This window comes from Capra hircus, chromosome 11 (genome assembly GCF_001704415.2).
Source record: "Capra hircus breed San Clemente chromosome 11, ASM170441v1, whole genome shotgun sequence".
Classification (NCBI taxonomy): domain Eukaryota; kingdom Metazoa; phylum Chordata; class Mammalia; order Artiodactyla; family Bovidae; genus Capra; species Capra hircus.
Window position 1 is genome coordinate 19,084,132 of NC_030818.1, and position 16,110 is coordinate 19,100,241.

General features: G+C 46.7%; 1 protein-coding gene across 2 annotated transcripts in view; it reads left to right on the plus strand.

The window, feature by feature from the left end:
- Nucleotides 1-16,110, plus strand: part of VIT (vitrin) — a 95,667-nt gene that overhangs the window by 38,567 nt on the left and 40,990 nt on the right. The window contains exons 5-6 of one of the 2 annotated variants that reach the window (XM_013967552.2): nt 1,114-1,191; nt 6,933-7,124. In XM_013967552.2, coding sequence (XP_013823006.2) covers nt 1,114-1,191; nt 6,933-7,124 — 270 coding nt within the window. The remainder of the gene's footprint in view (nt 1-1,113; nt 1,192-6,932; nt 7,125-16,110) is intronic. The other variant, XM_018055118.1, reaches the window with a different exon arrangement.

The window sequence follows — 16,110 nt, forward strand, 5'->3', positions numbered from 1 at the left end:
CCTTCCGAGTGTATTTAAATTTTAACAGAGATCTAAGTGAAAGTTAGTCACTCAATCATGTCCAACTCTTTGTGACCCCCATGAACTGCAGCCTACCAAGGCTCCTCTGTCCATGGAATCCTCCAGGCAAGAATACTGGAGTGGGTTGCCATCCCCTTCTCCAGAGGATCTTCTCAAGCCAAGGGTTAAACCTGGGTCTCCTGCATTCAGGACAGCTTTTTTACTGTGTGAGCTACCAGGAAACAGAGATCTAAGCACTAAGGTAATTCCTCAGTTATACTTACTGAGCATCTCCTACATTCCAGACACTCTCCAGGCCCTGGGACTTGACAGCCACCAAGTGAGACCAATTACCTGCCTCAGGGGGGCTTGTGTTCTACTGACAGTTTCCATTTCCTTGGAATGAGGCTCCCTGGTGGAACTGCAGGCTAACTCTCTGGCAGAGGACCACCGTGGGCAGCAGTCTTCACAGGCTTGTTCAGTCACACCAGGCTTGAGATTTGCCTACCCAACCCCAGTCATTTTTCTTGTTTATGCCTCCACCGTTTTCCTGATACACATTAGCATTCCTTCTCTGAACTTTCACTCCCTGGGTGGGCAACAAATGGCTGTTTCCAAGGCTGATCTCTATTTACCTACTTTCAAGTTTCTCTAGCGCTGTGGAATTCAGATGGGTCCCACAGGGTCCATGAAAGTGAGAGGTAGTTGTTCATGCACAGCCAGTCAGCCGCCGGAGCTCTCGTGTCCAGGAGAGTATAGGGAGGATTTTCATCTACTGACCCGGTTTAACATTCAGAGTCACACGTATGAAAACTTCACCCCCAGGTCACATCTTCGCGAGCAAATAAGGGTTGCTCATGTTAATTCTGAGTCATGAAGATGTTATGGTTTCCTTTCTAATATTAATAAAACGCAGGCAATACAGAAAAACATAATGCCACTTGACTTTCTCACTGTAATCAACAATTCAGCAAAGGATGGGAGGCGGGTGGAGACTGACTGATTTCCTTAAACTTGAGAGAAACAAATCAGAAGGAGGGAATCAACTTATCAGGATGCAACCATCTAAAATCTCTAGCTCCAGAAATAAATAGTTTTTTTTTTTTTTTACAGAAGGTAAACCCCAAAAGGGTGTAACCTACCCATCGTCTCTTACATATTCATCATCTAAAAGCCCAGCTGCCAAAGCAGGCAAGTGTCCACGTGTGATTTCATCTAAATCTTCTGATTTTGTAATCAGGCAATTCTGTGTTTTAGAAGATAGGGTGGAAATTAGCATCTTAACCTGTCAAGCTCCACTGACTCCAGTAATATTTTAACAGATGCCAGGAACGCAGGCACAGAAATCAGTGGGCTGAAGACTGAGGCTTTATTTTTGTTTTTGCAATTCTGAGATTATCTCTGTGTTTCTGTCATTTTTGTTCAGAATGACTGTTGCCTTGAATTTTATTGCATTGCTACTTTAGAAGATGACATGACATTCTGTGTGGAAATGTTCCCTAGTGGCTAAAAGGGAAAAGACTGTCTCTACTTAGGTATGAAATGAAGGGAAGCAAAGAAGGTGATGTGGCTTCTGTGACAATAGCAAGCCACTAATCTCAACGACACCAGCCAAAACTACACTATCTGTGAGGTTGTGCCAACCCCAGTTTCCTGTGAACCACTAAGGGGGTACAAAGAGAACTCAGGCTAGGAAAATACCTTTTTCTGGGTTTCTGTGTAAAAGCAGTAACTATGCTATGCATTCCTGTCCTTTCACCAGGGGTGGGGGGCGTGGGGGTGGTGGGGTAATACTTTGATTTCTCATCAAAGAGAAGCTGTGAGTTGTTTTATGGTGGGACTGAACATTACTTCCAGAAACTTGAAATAATGAAGGAACAGAAATGGTGAAGAATAGGAAAGCCTGGTGTGCTGCAGGGGCTGGATACTACTGAGCGCCTGAACAGCAACCCCCAGGCTAGCTGACTTTGTTCCTGTCCATAAAGTGAATATGGCTTTAAAATGGGCAATATAAGCTAGCTAGCATTTATTGAGCTTCCGCTGTGTGCCAGGCATTGTTCCAAGATCATTGGAACATTCACCTGATCTTTGTATTTGATCACCCCAGCAACACCACGGATATGTATTAACACTATTCTTAGCCCTAAAGAAATCACAGCACCAGAGAAATTTAGTAACTTGCCCTTTGCCACACAGCAAGTAAGTAGCAGAGCTGAGAATCAAATCCGGTCAGTCTGGCTCCAAAAGCCCTCTCTACACTGTTACCCTGTATTTTTTTCTGCCAATTATAGTGTATATAAAGAATCCTGACTCGAGGCACTTATTATTCAGATAGAAGCTGTTTTTCATTCCCCGCCCCAATTACTCTCCAATAATGTCTTTAATGACTTCTAAATTATTCCAGTAATCTAGACCTGTTTTTGCTTGTTTAACTGCACAGAATCAACTCTTCCTTAATGCCTCCCACAAGCAGAGGGTGGCGCCCCATGGACCGTTTCTGAGATGTCCCATGTCCCCTTCTGCTGTGGGCCCGGGGAGAGGACGAAGCATGAAGGGAGGGAGGGAACATCCTCTTACCCTGCACACTGCTCTCCCCCAGAGCTGGCCTTGGACCCCTCCCCTTCTTCGAGTCCTTCTGCTGAGGGGCCTGGGTCAGGTGGGGCCACAGACAGCACAGTTCTTCCAGCACGGCCCCACCCGTGGGAAGTTCAGTGACACCTCTCCTCATGCAGAAAGCGGGGACAGAAAGCGGGGACTGGGGCCTTCTGGCTTCTGCGCTGGACCATGGCCAGAATCTGGACAGATTCCCACACCCCCTCCTGTGACTTTGCCAGACACCTGTCCCACCCCTGAGGCAGAGCGCCAGGACAGCCCCATTTCAGATACCCCAAGGGTGCCACTCTAATGGGCCTTGACGACACTAGAACTCTACTGGCATCCCCCTGAAGTGGGTCAGGGTGAGGGGAGAGAAACCAATCACAACCAATGGTGACTTAGATGGCCAGATCAGTTGGTTTCTAGGTCCTGCATAGCAGAGACTAGTTCCAAAACTTCTCTCTCTGACCCTGCACTGTGGCCAGCTAGGCACCACCCACCCAGCAGACCTGACTCACTGACCGCCAGGAGGAATGTGGAGGAGCTGGTGCCTTCTCACACCGTGCTGCTATGTACATATATTTTTTGGCCATACCATCCTGCTTGTGGGATCTTAGTTCTCCAACTAGGGATTGAACCTGGATCCTTGGCAGTAAAAGCACCGAGTCCTAACCACTGGACAAGCAGGGAATTCCAATGCCATGCACGTTTAAAACTAGCGAAAGCCATATCTCCCATCACCGCATCTCCCGTGACACCATCTCCATTTCTCACGATCAGCCTCTTATCACAAGACCATCCAGAGTTGTCTGAGTCTGAAAAATTAAATTCAGTCATTCAGTAACCATGTGTCGAGCACATTTGGTGGCAGACTCTGAGCTCAGCTGTAAGGATTCCAGCATAGAAGAGATACTGGGGTCTTATCCAGCCTCAAAATTAGATGAACCTCTTTCAAGTGACAGTCCCACCATGCAGTGCGTCTCAACAATTCAAATGAAAAATCCAGTGAGAACAGTAAAAAGGGTGGCCCCTTGATTGCCACTGTTTCTTTGGTGATAAAATTCCTTTAGAAACGGAAGGAAGAGGGAGAACTGGAGATGCACAGACCAGCAGCCGCTCAGGTCCCAACCTGCCCCTAACAAGATGCTTCCTGATCTCTCCTAGAATGGGAGTGAACAGATAAGTCAGGTGAGGATGATCCCCTCAAGCATCGCAACCCTCCCCTGGGGGAGGGGCAGGTGTATCACGATGGTGTCAGCTGCTGGCATTTATCAGAAGTCTGCCGTGTGACAAGCACTGTGCAGCCCCCTTATAGACACGACCTCTAACTGTGACAGCAGCCCCCCAGGTAGGTCTGACCATCCCCACTTTACAGCAGAGGGAGCCAGGCTCAGAAGACTGGAGAAAGCCTCGTGGCCAGGCTGGCGAGGGCTGGGGCCAAAAGTCCAGGCGCCTGGAGCTGGCCATGCTTCTCCAATCAGATTTCCTGGGCCCACCCTAGCTCAGTGGATCAGAATCTCTGAATAGAGCCCTGGATCACCCCCATTGCAATCCTAGTGATGTCCAGGTACAGGCAGCTGGGGGACCCCTTGGTGTGGTTGAGTCTCAAGCTATTCTTGACCTTATCCAAAGAATAACATGTCAAGAGTCTGAGGGAAGTTTTGAAATGTTTTCCCATGAAAATCTTTGAAAACAACCTAAGCTTCCACATACCTGAAGTTGTACAAAGAAACTATTTTTTGGTAGTTTTATTTCAAATTGCTCAAAAGGAACCTGGTCTCCTGAAGAATTCACTTGGTGTCACACCAGGCATTATATTCAATAAGCAACTGGAATCATTTGGGGTATTTTCTCTATCTCCCTCTTAGAGACAGTTCTATTCCTTGAAGGAGAGCAGGCAAAAATGACTAGGTCTTCCATGGTAGAATGTGGAAGACCAAGGAGATGGCTCTGTTGGTTGAATTTATTTATGCTTGAAACTATCTGTGTTCTAAGCAAGTAACATAAATGGCTGTCCACAGGATATTTTATTTGCTATCTAGCAAATCAATATCAGCAAAAGCAGACTGGCAGGGAAGCAGGTTGGCAACCTCAGGATTAGCCAATGGTAGGAGAAAAAGATAATCCAGATCCTTAGTATCTAATGAGTTTAAAGTGGCAAAAATATTCACTATTTTCAAGTAAGTTTTTAATTTAATTAATTGTGCTTTAATTAATAATTTGCAAGTACAATGTACTGTCAGTTTATTTATAGCTTTCTCTCCAAATTAGTAATATATCCTATTTCATAAAATATACGAGTGATTCTGTTAAATGGCTTTTCCCCGTATGAACCTGAGCCTGCGTCTCCCTAAAGAGGCATTAATGCCTGGTAGCGTTTACCAGAGGGTATAACAGAGGAGTACTTTGGAGAAATTAGAAACTTCCCTAGGACTTGTTATGAAAGCTCAGTTCCTTTAGAGTCATGGAAACATCATAAATCACTCAAGTTTAGTTTTGCCCAAGGATGGCGTGAAGACTGGCTGAACCCCTGAGGCCTCTGCCAGCTCTTTAGCAATTAGTCTGGCACAGTCTCCAGGAGGATTTAAAGATGACCAACTGCTAGCAAGCATCAGGGTAAATGCAGGATCCGCTTCCTGCCCTGCCAGCCTAGCGCCTGCAAGAGCAGACAGGATGGCCAAACTCCAGCCCAGTTCCAGGGCGTTCTGTGCTGACCTGTGCTCCCAGGTCAATGCTCTGACTCCCACAGGAGGTGACAGTGTTGGGGGGTGGTGGGGGAGGCAACTGGCGAGTACAGTGCTGGGCAGTGGGTCTGAACACCCGACCCCACCTCATGTTTGTCTGCACGTCTGGACAGGGCTGCAGTCTGACATGGCCCAGCATGCAGCGCCATGCCCAAGAGGAGGCTGGGGGGTCCCCACAGAGTGTAGAGCTCTCTATCTCATGCTACCCCCTTGGCCTGCTGTCCTGTGTACCAAAGATGCTTCATCCTTAAGCAGAGTTTCGGCTAGAGCTGGGATGCTGTCATAGGCTGAAAAAGCAACCTCTGAAAAGATATCCGTATCCTAATCCTGGAATCTGCAGAGGTCTTCTTACATGGCAAGAAAGGGGTAGGGGCAAAAAGGCTGGGAGGCTGTGCTGATGTGATTAAGTTAAGGATCTTTAGATGGCAGGGGCGGGGCGTGGCGGTGATCCTAGGCTGAGAGCAGGGTTGTCAGGGAGACTCAACGCAATCGCACGCACCCTCGTTAGAGGAGGGAGAGGGAGATTTAACACACAGAAGAGAAGGCCGCATAAAAGTAGAGCAGACGGCGAATTGAGGATGCCGGCCTTGAAGACTGGCGTGGTGTCAAGTCAAGGAATGCCACTGCCGCCAGGAAACAGAAGAGGCAAGAAGCAGATTCTACCTTAGAGCTTCTGGACGGAGGTCAGCCCAGTGATGCTGATTCCAGCTTTCTGCCTCCAGAACTCTGAGGAACTACATTCCTGTCGTTTTAGGCCACTGAGCTTAAGGTAATTAGTTATAGCATCCCCAGGAAACTAACACAGACGCACAGATCTAGGATGGCACACCTGCCATGGGGTCCAAGAGGCACGGGTGAGGGTGGCTGCTGTTCCCTCCCAGGACTGGGGTGCTGTTCACTTTGGGGACTATGTGGTGTTTCCTTCTGATGCAGACACATGGTTCTCTATACAATCCCAAGGTCCAGTGGGCCATTTGCCCCCATGCCCTCAACATAAATAATTCATAATAAATTATAAATTCATAATAAATTCATAAATAATTTGTAATAAATTCAGATTATTTAAAATTGTGGAAGCAATTTAAATCATCACGTGTGGGTGAGGAGTAATGTTTAGAAGAAGAAACGAGATAGTCTTTACCAGCTGATTAGTTCTGTTACCCCGTCTCATAGATGAGGAAACTGGGACCTAGAGGAGTTAGTTGGCTAGTCATGAACCAAAACCGAAGCATCTAAGACACATTCTCTAAAACAATGAGAGCCCTGAAAGCACCCCTTACTTCTAGGCCAACACTAACTGAAACAGCATATATATCCACGAACCATTGCTTCTGGTGTACGGCAAATTAATTTGGTGATTAATCATGTCAGCCTTGTTTATGTGGCTATTATTTTGAGCTGTCTTTTAAATATTTTATCATTATTTCATCTTTGGTTCATTTATCGATTTATTCCTCCATCCAGATTGTACATGCCTCCACAGCAGCTAGCATAGGACTTTGCTCATAGCTAGTGTCCAAGAACTACTTATTTCTGTCCTGAAGAGCCTACCAGCTATTCTGTAAGCCCCAATGTAATTCCACTTTCTTACAGGTGAGACCGCAAGAGCAGATCAGAGCCCATCAGGTCCAGAGACAGCAGCACAGCCAATCACTGTGACGCAGGTACCGGGGACCACTGCCGTCGAGGCCACCCACACCACCTTGCCAAAGCCCTCCCCATCTGCAGACTCTACCGCCAGCGGCCTCCAACCACAGCCCGCAGGCCAGAGAAGCAAGGACCTGGGTCAGTAGGTGGACTGTATGCTGCCGTGTGCTAGAAAAGTGGGCGGCTGGGTTCTTAGGGTCAACAGACTCTCTGAATGCCTGTGTATGGAGTTTTGAGCTGGGCCGGGGGTGTGTGCCGTGTCTTCCCATATGAAGGGGTAAATTGAGCTCATGATAATTCAAAACTGAACTAAAACCTAAGCAAACTATGCAGAAGAACTTAGTACAGATTTGAAAATAGGACTGCTGTTAATCATACTTTAGAAGGTAGGATATTATGTGAAACTTTCCCATTGCAAAATCTCCATTTCTCCAAAAGCTCAGTTGGAGGGCTAATAGATTCTTGTGTAAACACTGTTGGGTTTTAAGGGACAAACTGAATACTCCTGGAAGTCTTCAAATATTAGAAGCAGGCAACAACAAAAAAAGAATTCCTTTAGCAAAAGTCAGATAGCTCAGGTTTTTCTTTCTTTTCTAACTGCCTTTTGTCTTACCACTTGTATCCATTTCTTAAATCATGTTTTAGGTTTTACCAAAGTCCAGTTTATGGAATTAATCTTGGTATTACATCAAACACAACCTTGGGAGCCCAGTGGATAATCCAAACAACAGCTTTAAACACAGTCTTCTATGTTAGGCACCCTGGGCAGTGAGCATCTATCTCATTTCTAAAGGTCCTCTGGCAAGAGGGGAGGAAATTCCACGGAGCAGGTGTCGCTGTGTCTTGGCTACTTCTAAATATCTCCCACCTTTTTCGCTTCTAGGAGGAAGTGGCCAGGACTGGGTCTTTTCAGCCTTACATCCAGCTTCCAAACATCACTGCCACATAGCATGGCCCTTCCCTCTTCCCTGTCAGAGCCCAGCTCTCTAGCCATCTTTCTATTCAACAAATCCAAACACTTTCAGTGTGCTAGACACTCTTCTAAGCCCCTGAGAAATATTAGCCTACTAAATCCTCAAAACAACCCTATAAGGCAGATACAGTGCTTCTAATTTGCTTAATTCGTCGTATTGGGGAAGAAACTGGCCCCTAATCACACTGATGGGAAGCAGCAGAGCCGGGCTCCATGACCAGCAGCCAGCTCTCCCGTGACACTCCCCCCACCCCCCAGCCCCGGCGACAGGAGGCATCTCCACCGTGAACAAACACCCAAGGCACTAACGATGTGGCACAGAAGCTGAGGCCTTGACCTGCCTGGACGTGGACAGGGTGACAAGACTAGAGGGTCTAGACACAGCCAACTCCTGCTCTGATTAGTAATAAACAATCACAGAATGCACAGTCCATTCTCTCCCTGTGCCAGGAGCCCTGCACACATTATTTTAATCTTCCCAACTGTTCTATAAAATAGGAATTACTATTATTCCATCCGATGCATGGCTCATGGAAGAAGCTATAACATAAAGTCCCCAAATAAAATACCACAAAAATCATTTCTGAAATACATTAACACACTACCCCATCATCTTGATTCTTTTAAAGACTTGTGAGTAGCTGAGTGAGTTGCTTGCTCCTGGTGTCTCCTTAGAGGATGGCAATTTTTACATAACACATATAATTAAGCCTGGGGTGTATTTACTTTGCTACACTGGGAGCTTGGAAATCCTGTTACAAGTTGGGCCTTTGCTTGTGGAAAACCTCAAGCAACTTGAAGCAGTGGCTCCCAGCCTGGCAAATCTTCCTTATTCCTGGCTTGGGGACACAAGCTTTGGGCAGCAGCCTCGCAGCCCATCAGTTTGCGCTTCATCCCGGTCCAGCACCCACGTCTGTGCTGCCCCACAGACTCCTAGACAAATATCCAGGGTAAGCGCTCTGTGTAGCCTGAGCCCTAATTGCTACGAGAGGAGCCAAACTGGGGAGGGAGGCAGGAAGAGAGGACTTTTTAAAACATGAATGGTTTACTCAAAGGATTTTCCGTAGGAATGAAGAAGAGTGAAGACTCATGTTTGAATGCCTATGTCTTTTTTTTTTTTTTTCTCAAATAACAGCCTTCTTGAGATACTTTTTGCCTACCGTACAATTCACTCATTTAAAATATTCAGGTCAATGATTTTCAGTGTACTCAAAGTAGTGTGACCATCACCACAGTCAGTTCTAAAACATTTTCATCACCTCAAAAAGAAACCCCACACTCACTGACAGTCCCTCACCACGTCCCCCTAAAGGCCTCCCCCACTGGCCCTAGATAACCACCAATCTACTCTCGTGAATGCCTATCCTAATGCTTGGCTGTAGATATTCGCTGTGATATTTTAGCCCAACTGTACTAAATAATATTTAATATATAGATAACTTATTTCTTCAAATAGCTGAAAATATTCTATGAAATTATGAGAGCAACTCTCCTGCTGATGGACAAGTAAGTCGCTATTGATGCATTTGTGAATTTTTTTTTCCTTTCATGTATGTGACTGTAGTCAAAAGATTCTAGAAGTGACTGTAGGTGGGGCACTGAAGCAAAACCTAATTCACCTATTCATTCAAAAGCATTTCTTGAGTGCCCATTGTGTGTCAGGCGCCGTTCCAGGGTCTCGGGCCATGTCGGTGAAGATATCCTACCAAGATCCCCCCCAAGACCCCTGCAGCAGGACACCTAAGAAGTGTGAGGCAGAGCAGGAGCAGCCTGCTTTCAGGGGTCTTGGAGTCATCTTGGCTCTCCAATGAGCTCAAGAGCTGCCTTTCAGAGCGGACACAGGCAGGGGAGGGAGTTCAGGAGAGTCGAAACTGCAGCAAGGAAAAGGGGTTCTCTCAGCTCATGACGAGAAGCTGATGCAGGTAGTGGGACTCCCAGGAAGATGGGGCTGGACACCAAGGTCACACCTCAGCCTCTTAACTGACCCGCAATTGTGCAAACCTAACAAGACAGAGAGGAGTACAGAACAAGAGAAGGCTGGGGCTCCTTGGGGGGGCCAAGACCTAGAGTGGTGGTGACTCAGAGAGGCGAGACCGTTCACGCGAGAGGCCGGTGGGGTAGGAATGTCGGCACCTAGTGGAGCCAGGCAGGCAGAGTGCTGCTTCCCAGGACCAGAGCCGGCAGCCGGGAGAACCAGGTCCCGCGTTACGCTGAGGAAAGCGCTCTGGAAACAATGGACGATGCCGTAGGTCCAGCTGCAGGGTCCGCTGAATCTACTGTGGCTTGGAAGGTAGAGTGTGGCTTGGCCCAGCATTGTTTTCTGGTCAGGTTTATCTCAAGAAGTGCCCGGGATGCCTCAGCTAATCTAACACATCATCAGATGTGTCCACACTAAAGGGTAAACCCCAGAGAGGAGCGGAGCGCCACCTGGTGGAAGGGCTGGTGACACACGTTTCTACTCCAAGCCACCCCCTGACCAAGGTCCGCTAAGGAAGAAGTGGTGAAACCTGGGACAGGAAGGAACCAGTATCCATAAAAAGCCCGACCCTTCCACGTGCACTTTCCCTTCTCACCAACATGCATCTCATCTCTGAATGTTTATCTTCCTTAAGGTATCAGGAGGAGATTTTCCTTAAAATCCAGTCTTAAGAAACAGTAAGACGAACATTCCAAGAAAGATGGGTGAACGTTATGACCAGGCAGGCGATGGAGGAAGAACTACAAACAGCCAATAAGTATAACAGATGTTCACCAGGAATCAAACACACTCAAAGTAAACAGCAAGGGGTCAGCTTTCACCAATTCACATTAGGAACTGATAAAAACACGGTTTGGGCAACAGTGTGGAGAAATGACCCAGCATTTGCACTTCCAGGAATATATCCCAAGGTAATTATCAGCCAAAGTCAAAAGAAGCCTGGACATAGGTGTTGTTCATGATAGAAAAATAAGTGGAGACAATTTAATTGTTCATTGTCAGAATGGTTAAAAAGTCACTATGCAGCTATTAAAATATGCATACTTCCTGACAAGAGAAGATTGGTCTGTGACAGGTTGTTAAGTCAAAGAAGCAGGCTACAAAACAGGATGGCTACCAATCTCATGTGTTGTGCATAGAAAAAGGAGTAGAACACTGTATACCAAAATTGTAAACAAGCCACTGCTGCATAGCGTGGTTACAGATGATTCTTTACTACCCACAGTGGATATGCTGATAGTGAGCATGTGCCCACTTTATAATTAGAAAACAGAGCTATTTTGAGTTTGTGTCCAAATAACTGGAACAAGAAAGCAGAGACATCACTTTGCCAACAAAGGTCCATATAGCCCAAGCTATGGTTTTTCTAGTAGCCATATGGAGAAGGCAATGGCACCCCACTCCAGTACTCTTGCCTGGAAAATCCCATGGATGGAAGAGCCCGGTGAGCTGCAGTCCATGGGGTTGCTAAGAGTCAGACACGACTGCACAACTTCACTTTCACTTTTCACTTTCATGCATTGGAGAAGGAAATGGCAACCCACTCCAGTGTTCTTGCCTGGATAGTCCCAGGGACGGGGGAACGTGGTGGGCTGCCGTCTATGGGGTCGCACAGAGTCGGTCATGACTGAAGCGACTCAGCAGCAGCAGTGGCCACGTATGGATGTGAGAGTTGGACCATAAAGAAGGCTGCGCACTGAAGAATTGACACCATTGAGCTGTGGCGCTGGAGAAGACTTTTAAGAGTCCCTTGGACAGCAAGGAGATCAAACCAGTCCATCCTAAAGGAAATCAGTCCTGAATATTCATTGGAAGGACTGATGCTGAAGCTGAAACTCCAACACTTTGGCCACCTGATGCGAAGAACTGACTCGCTGGAAAAGCCCCTGATGCTGTGAAAGATTGAGGGTAAGAGGAGAAGGGGGCGACAGAGGATGAGATGGTTGGATGGCATCACCAACTCAATGGATAGGAGTTTGAGCAAACTCTGGGAGCTAGTGAAGGACAGGGAACAAGGCTGGCGTGCTGCCGTCCATGGGGGTCACAAAGTGTCAGACACAACTTAGCGACTGAACAACAACAACAACAATTGGAACAAAGACAAAAGGAATGAAAAGTTAAGGTGGATAAATTTGATTCTAAGAAAAACTGATGTTTTCCCATGACCTGTTATCTCTCCCCTTCCATGAAACTTGGTTCTTTCCCTCAGCCAGTTTTTATGTGGTCCCTCTCCCGCCTAAAACAAACTTTACAGCTCTCTTCACAGAATCTCCCATCTCTCTCTGCCCTTTTAAAAACCTTGCTTTAGAAAAATTGCCCAGTGAATAATGAATGCTGAAATGTATTTAATTCTCCCACGGAGTAATTAAGGATAACCCATTGTGTACCCTTAAAAATGACTGAAAGCTAATGCTCTTTGCATCAATACCATGTTAATGCAGTTTAAGCAAACTGCTAAATGTTAAGTGACATTTCTATTGAGGAATTACTGTAACTCCCTCAGGAGAGGCACAGCTGAATTATTATAAGAATAATGAAGTATAAAGAAATATGGCACTTTAGTAAAAGATGCTTTGACAGTTGTGGAGTACAAGGGCTACTGTTACCTGGAATTTTCAGTCAGTGTTTTGAGTTAAATCCTTCTTCCCCTCATTTCAATGCCCCCTCCAGAGCAGATTCAGGCCACACAAGGACAAAGCTTTACCTCGGTTCTCACCTTGGTGATATCTTGCTAGGATGAATCATGGAAAGAATGAGGAGAGTTAAATTAAAATTCATGCTCTGGACAGTCAAATGCTACTACAGATCTCTGGTCCACCACCACCTACAAATCAAAAAGTCTTTTCACTCAGTCTTGTCTGACTCTTTTTGATCCCGTGGACTGTAGCCCATCAGGCTCTTCTGTCCCTGGAATTCTCCAGGCAAAAATACTGGAGTGGGTTGCCATTTCCTTCTCTCAGGGATCTTTCCAAGCCAGGGATCAAACCCAGGTCTCCTGCATTGCAGGCAGACTCTACCATCTGAGCCACTACCTGTATTAACAGCCAAAATAGCCCCCAAGCTAACCCAGGTGAGAACCTGAACTCACCTTTCTAGCTACTGGAGGAAGTTAGGCTTGTTTACATGGAGGTTGTCTTTCCAAATCCTTGTCATTTGACTCAGATTTGAACAGAAATCATTAAACCAGATATGTCAACAAAAGATACTGTTCAAGGGCCCAACTTGTAAGGAAGCCATTAAATAAGCGAAGCACCACTCCCTTGAGGCAATTTTTTTGGAGGTTGTAATAGAAATTCCTAAGGATTCGGTGACTAGGCTCTTATAAACTTGAAAAGGGATACTCTCTGGGGTTTATCCTTGAGGAACTTGGGTCAAAGAAGCCTTTAACATTTCCCAGGAAAGGGCAGAGCCAATTTTGCTCGAGTGCTTCTGTGACACAGGGGACAGAAATCATCCTTTCTCCTCCAGCCATTCTCCCGGGAATCATGACACTCCCTGGCTCCCTTATTTCCACTTCTGTGTGCACCCCTTCAAGGTTCGGCCCAGGAACTGGGGATGCAGACACACGAAACAAGTTCTCTTCTCTGAGAGGCTGCTGAGGCCTGCAGAGATGAGAAAGGAGAATCTAGCTCGGTTAGATGCTTTCCACAAACTCTGCCTGGGGCCTGGGCCATGAGCTGACAGACTTTCCAGTTTCCTTTATAGCCTCGGCACACAAGGAAGGAGAAGAGTCCAGGCCTTTCTCTTGCTAGAGGTACCTGTCCTCCACATGTTAAAAGATTCCTTGAGACTGCAGATTCTGTTTTGCTTTGATGCCAGATAGGAGCAGGGGCTCCAAGGAGTCCCCTGGACAGGACTGAGAGCTTCTATGGCTTCCCAATTGCCTCTTTGCCAACGTACACGCTGATGTTCAGGACAAAATGCTCAAGAATCAGGTCTCTGGGCAGGCCAAGGACTCCGAGGCCACTTTAGACCTTAACAGGCCCGGGGAATTAGTCTTTCAGGCAGTCAAGCATGGGCACAGTTTCCTTTAATGCTGTTGGCCTTCTCTGCAACCCCCAAAGTAGAACCAACCACAGAGAGGAAGTCTGACTTCCAAGGAAAATCTGAATGAGGGGCACTTTCATCAGGGGGCAAAATAAGAGGAGAAAACAGATTGCTGATTGCATGTTAATCAGCTGATCCTGTCTAATCCCACCCCCTGGGGTATCCAACGGCAGGAGTCTCTGAAGCCAGAAGCCTGGCAAGGCTGCCGGCTGCTTACCGCCCTTGTTCTGCTGTGTCTACAAACACTGTCTCCCGCACAGTGCTGGCCCCTGCAGCTCACCTCCAGGTCAGGCCCAGCGTTTAACCTCCAATAACCATCTCTTTGCTCTGTCCGATCTCAGTGTCCCTTCTAGTGTCAGAGGTATGTCTCTACCAGTCAAGATGCCCTGGGGCTCCCAGGGGCTGGGGACTGCTGGAGATGTCCCTCATTTGGGCAGCCTAGGCCCCATCCTGCCATCCCAGGACCTGCCTCTGGGACACAGTGCAAATGCCCAGACACCCCATGAGAATCAGACTTGGCTTGGGGGGTGATGGCAACAAGGTACTTATTTGACCTCTGGCTCCTGTTTCTTCCTGCCCAACAACCCAAGACTGTTTTTTAGCATTTGATCCCATTCCCTTTTCATAATCTTTTATAGACTTACTGCCTGGGTCTCCAGTCCTGAGTCTCCCTTTCTCATCCACTCTCTTTGTGCTCCTAGTAACTAAGACTCCATCTCACTGACCACACTGATGGTCCCAGCTCCTTTCCCCTCAAATCCTACTCTTTTCCACTGCTCTTCCCACTCCACTATCACCTCTGCAACTTGGCTCTGGGCAGTCAGACCCTCCCCAAGGCAGGGTGCTCTTGGGACTTCTGCTCGCCCTAGGTACTCAGTTCAGTTACTCAGCCGTGTCCAGTTCTTTGCAACCCCGTGGACTACAACACGCCAGGCCTCCCTGTCCATCACCAACTCCCAGAATTTACTCAAACTCATGTCCATTGAGTCAGTGATATCATCCAACCATCTCATCCTCTGTTATCCCCTTCTCCTCCCGCCTTCAATCTTTCCCACCATCAGGGTCTTTTCCAATGAGTCAGTTCTTCACATCGGGTGGCCAAAGTATTGGAGTTTCAGCTTCAACATCAGTCCTTTGAATGAATATTCGGACTGATTCCTTTAGGATGGACTGGTTGGATCTCCTTGCAGTCCAAGGGACTCTCAAGAGTCTTTTCCAACACCACAGTTCAAAAGCATCAATTCTTCGGTGCTCAGCTTTCTTTATAGTCCAACTCTCACATCCATACATGACCACTGGAAAGACCATAGCTTTGACTAGATGGACCTTTGTTGGCAAAGTAATGTCTGCTTTTTAATATGCTGCCTAGGTTGGTCATAGCTTTTCTTCCAAGGAGCAAGCATCTTTTAATTTCAAGGCTGCAGTCACCATCTGCAGTGATTTTGGAGCCCAAAAGGATAAAATCTGTCACTGTTTCCCCATCTATTTGCCATGAAGTGATGGGACCAGATGCCATGATCTTAGTTTTCTGAATGTTCAGTTTTAAGCCAACTTTCTCACTCTCCTCTTTCACTTTCATCAAGAGGCTCTGGTGTTCAGGCCTGCACAAATCTCAAAGCCCAGAGCTAGCTTCTGCAGATAGGGGAGCCACTGGCACATGGGATCTTCACCTGGCTCTCACTTCCGATAAAATCCTGCATATCAAATAGTCAGCCAACGTCTCAGCTAGAAGATCCTCAGATCATAGAATTGGGAAGAACTGTATAAACACTTCTGGTCTGTATGTTTGTAATGAGCAGCACGGCAATGACTCTGCTTTGAAGTGCAAGGCAGCTAGGTAAGGGGCTGTAACTCGCTCCGGTTTCCCCATCCTACCCATTTTCATACTTTTATGTGTTGGCGTTTCAGATCAGTTCAGAAGTCTTGTTTTTAACCTTCTATGTACTTTAGTGATTTCTGTCCTGTAATCGCAGCCCATTAAAATATTTACTTAATGCCACATTGAAAAAATAAAGCAAAGTGGATCTGGTCTGATTTCCCACCAAACAACTGAATCCCTTGTGATGTGGCGGACAGAGGCCCTGCCCTGTGCTTTTTGTTGTTTAGTCGTGTCTGACTCTTTTCGA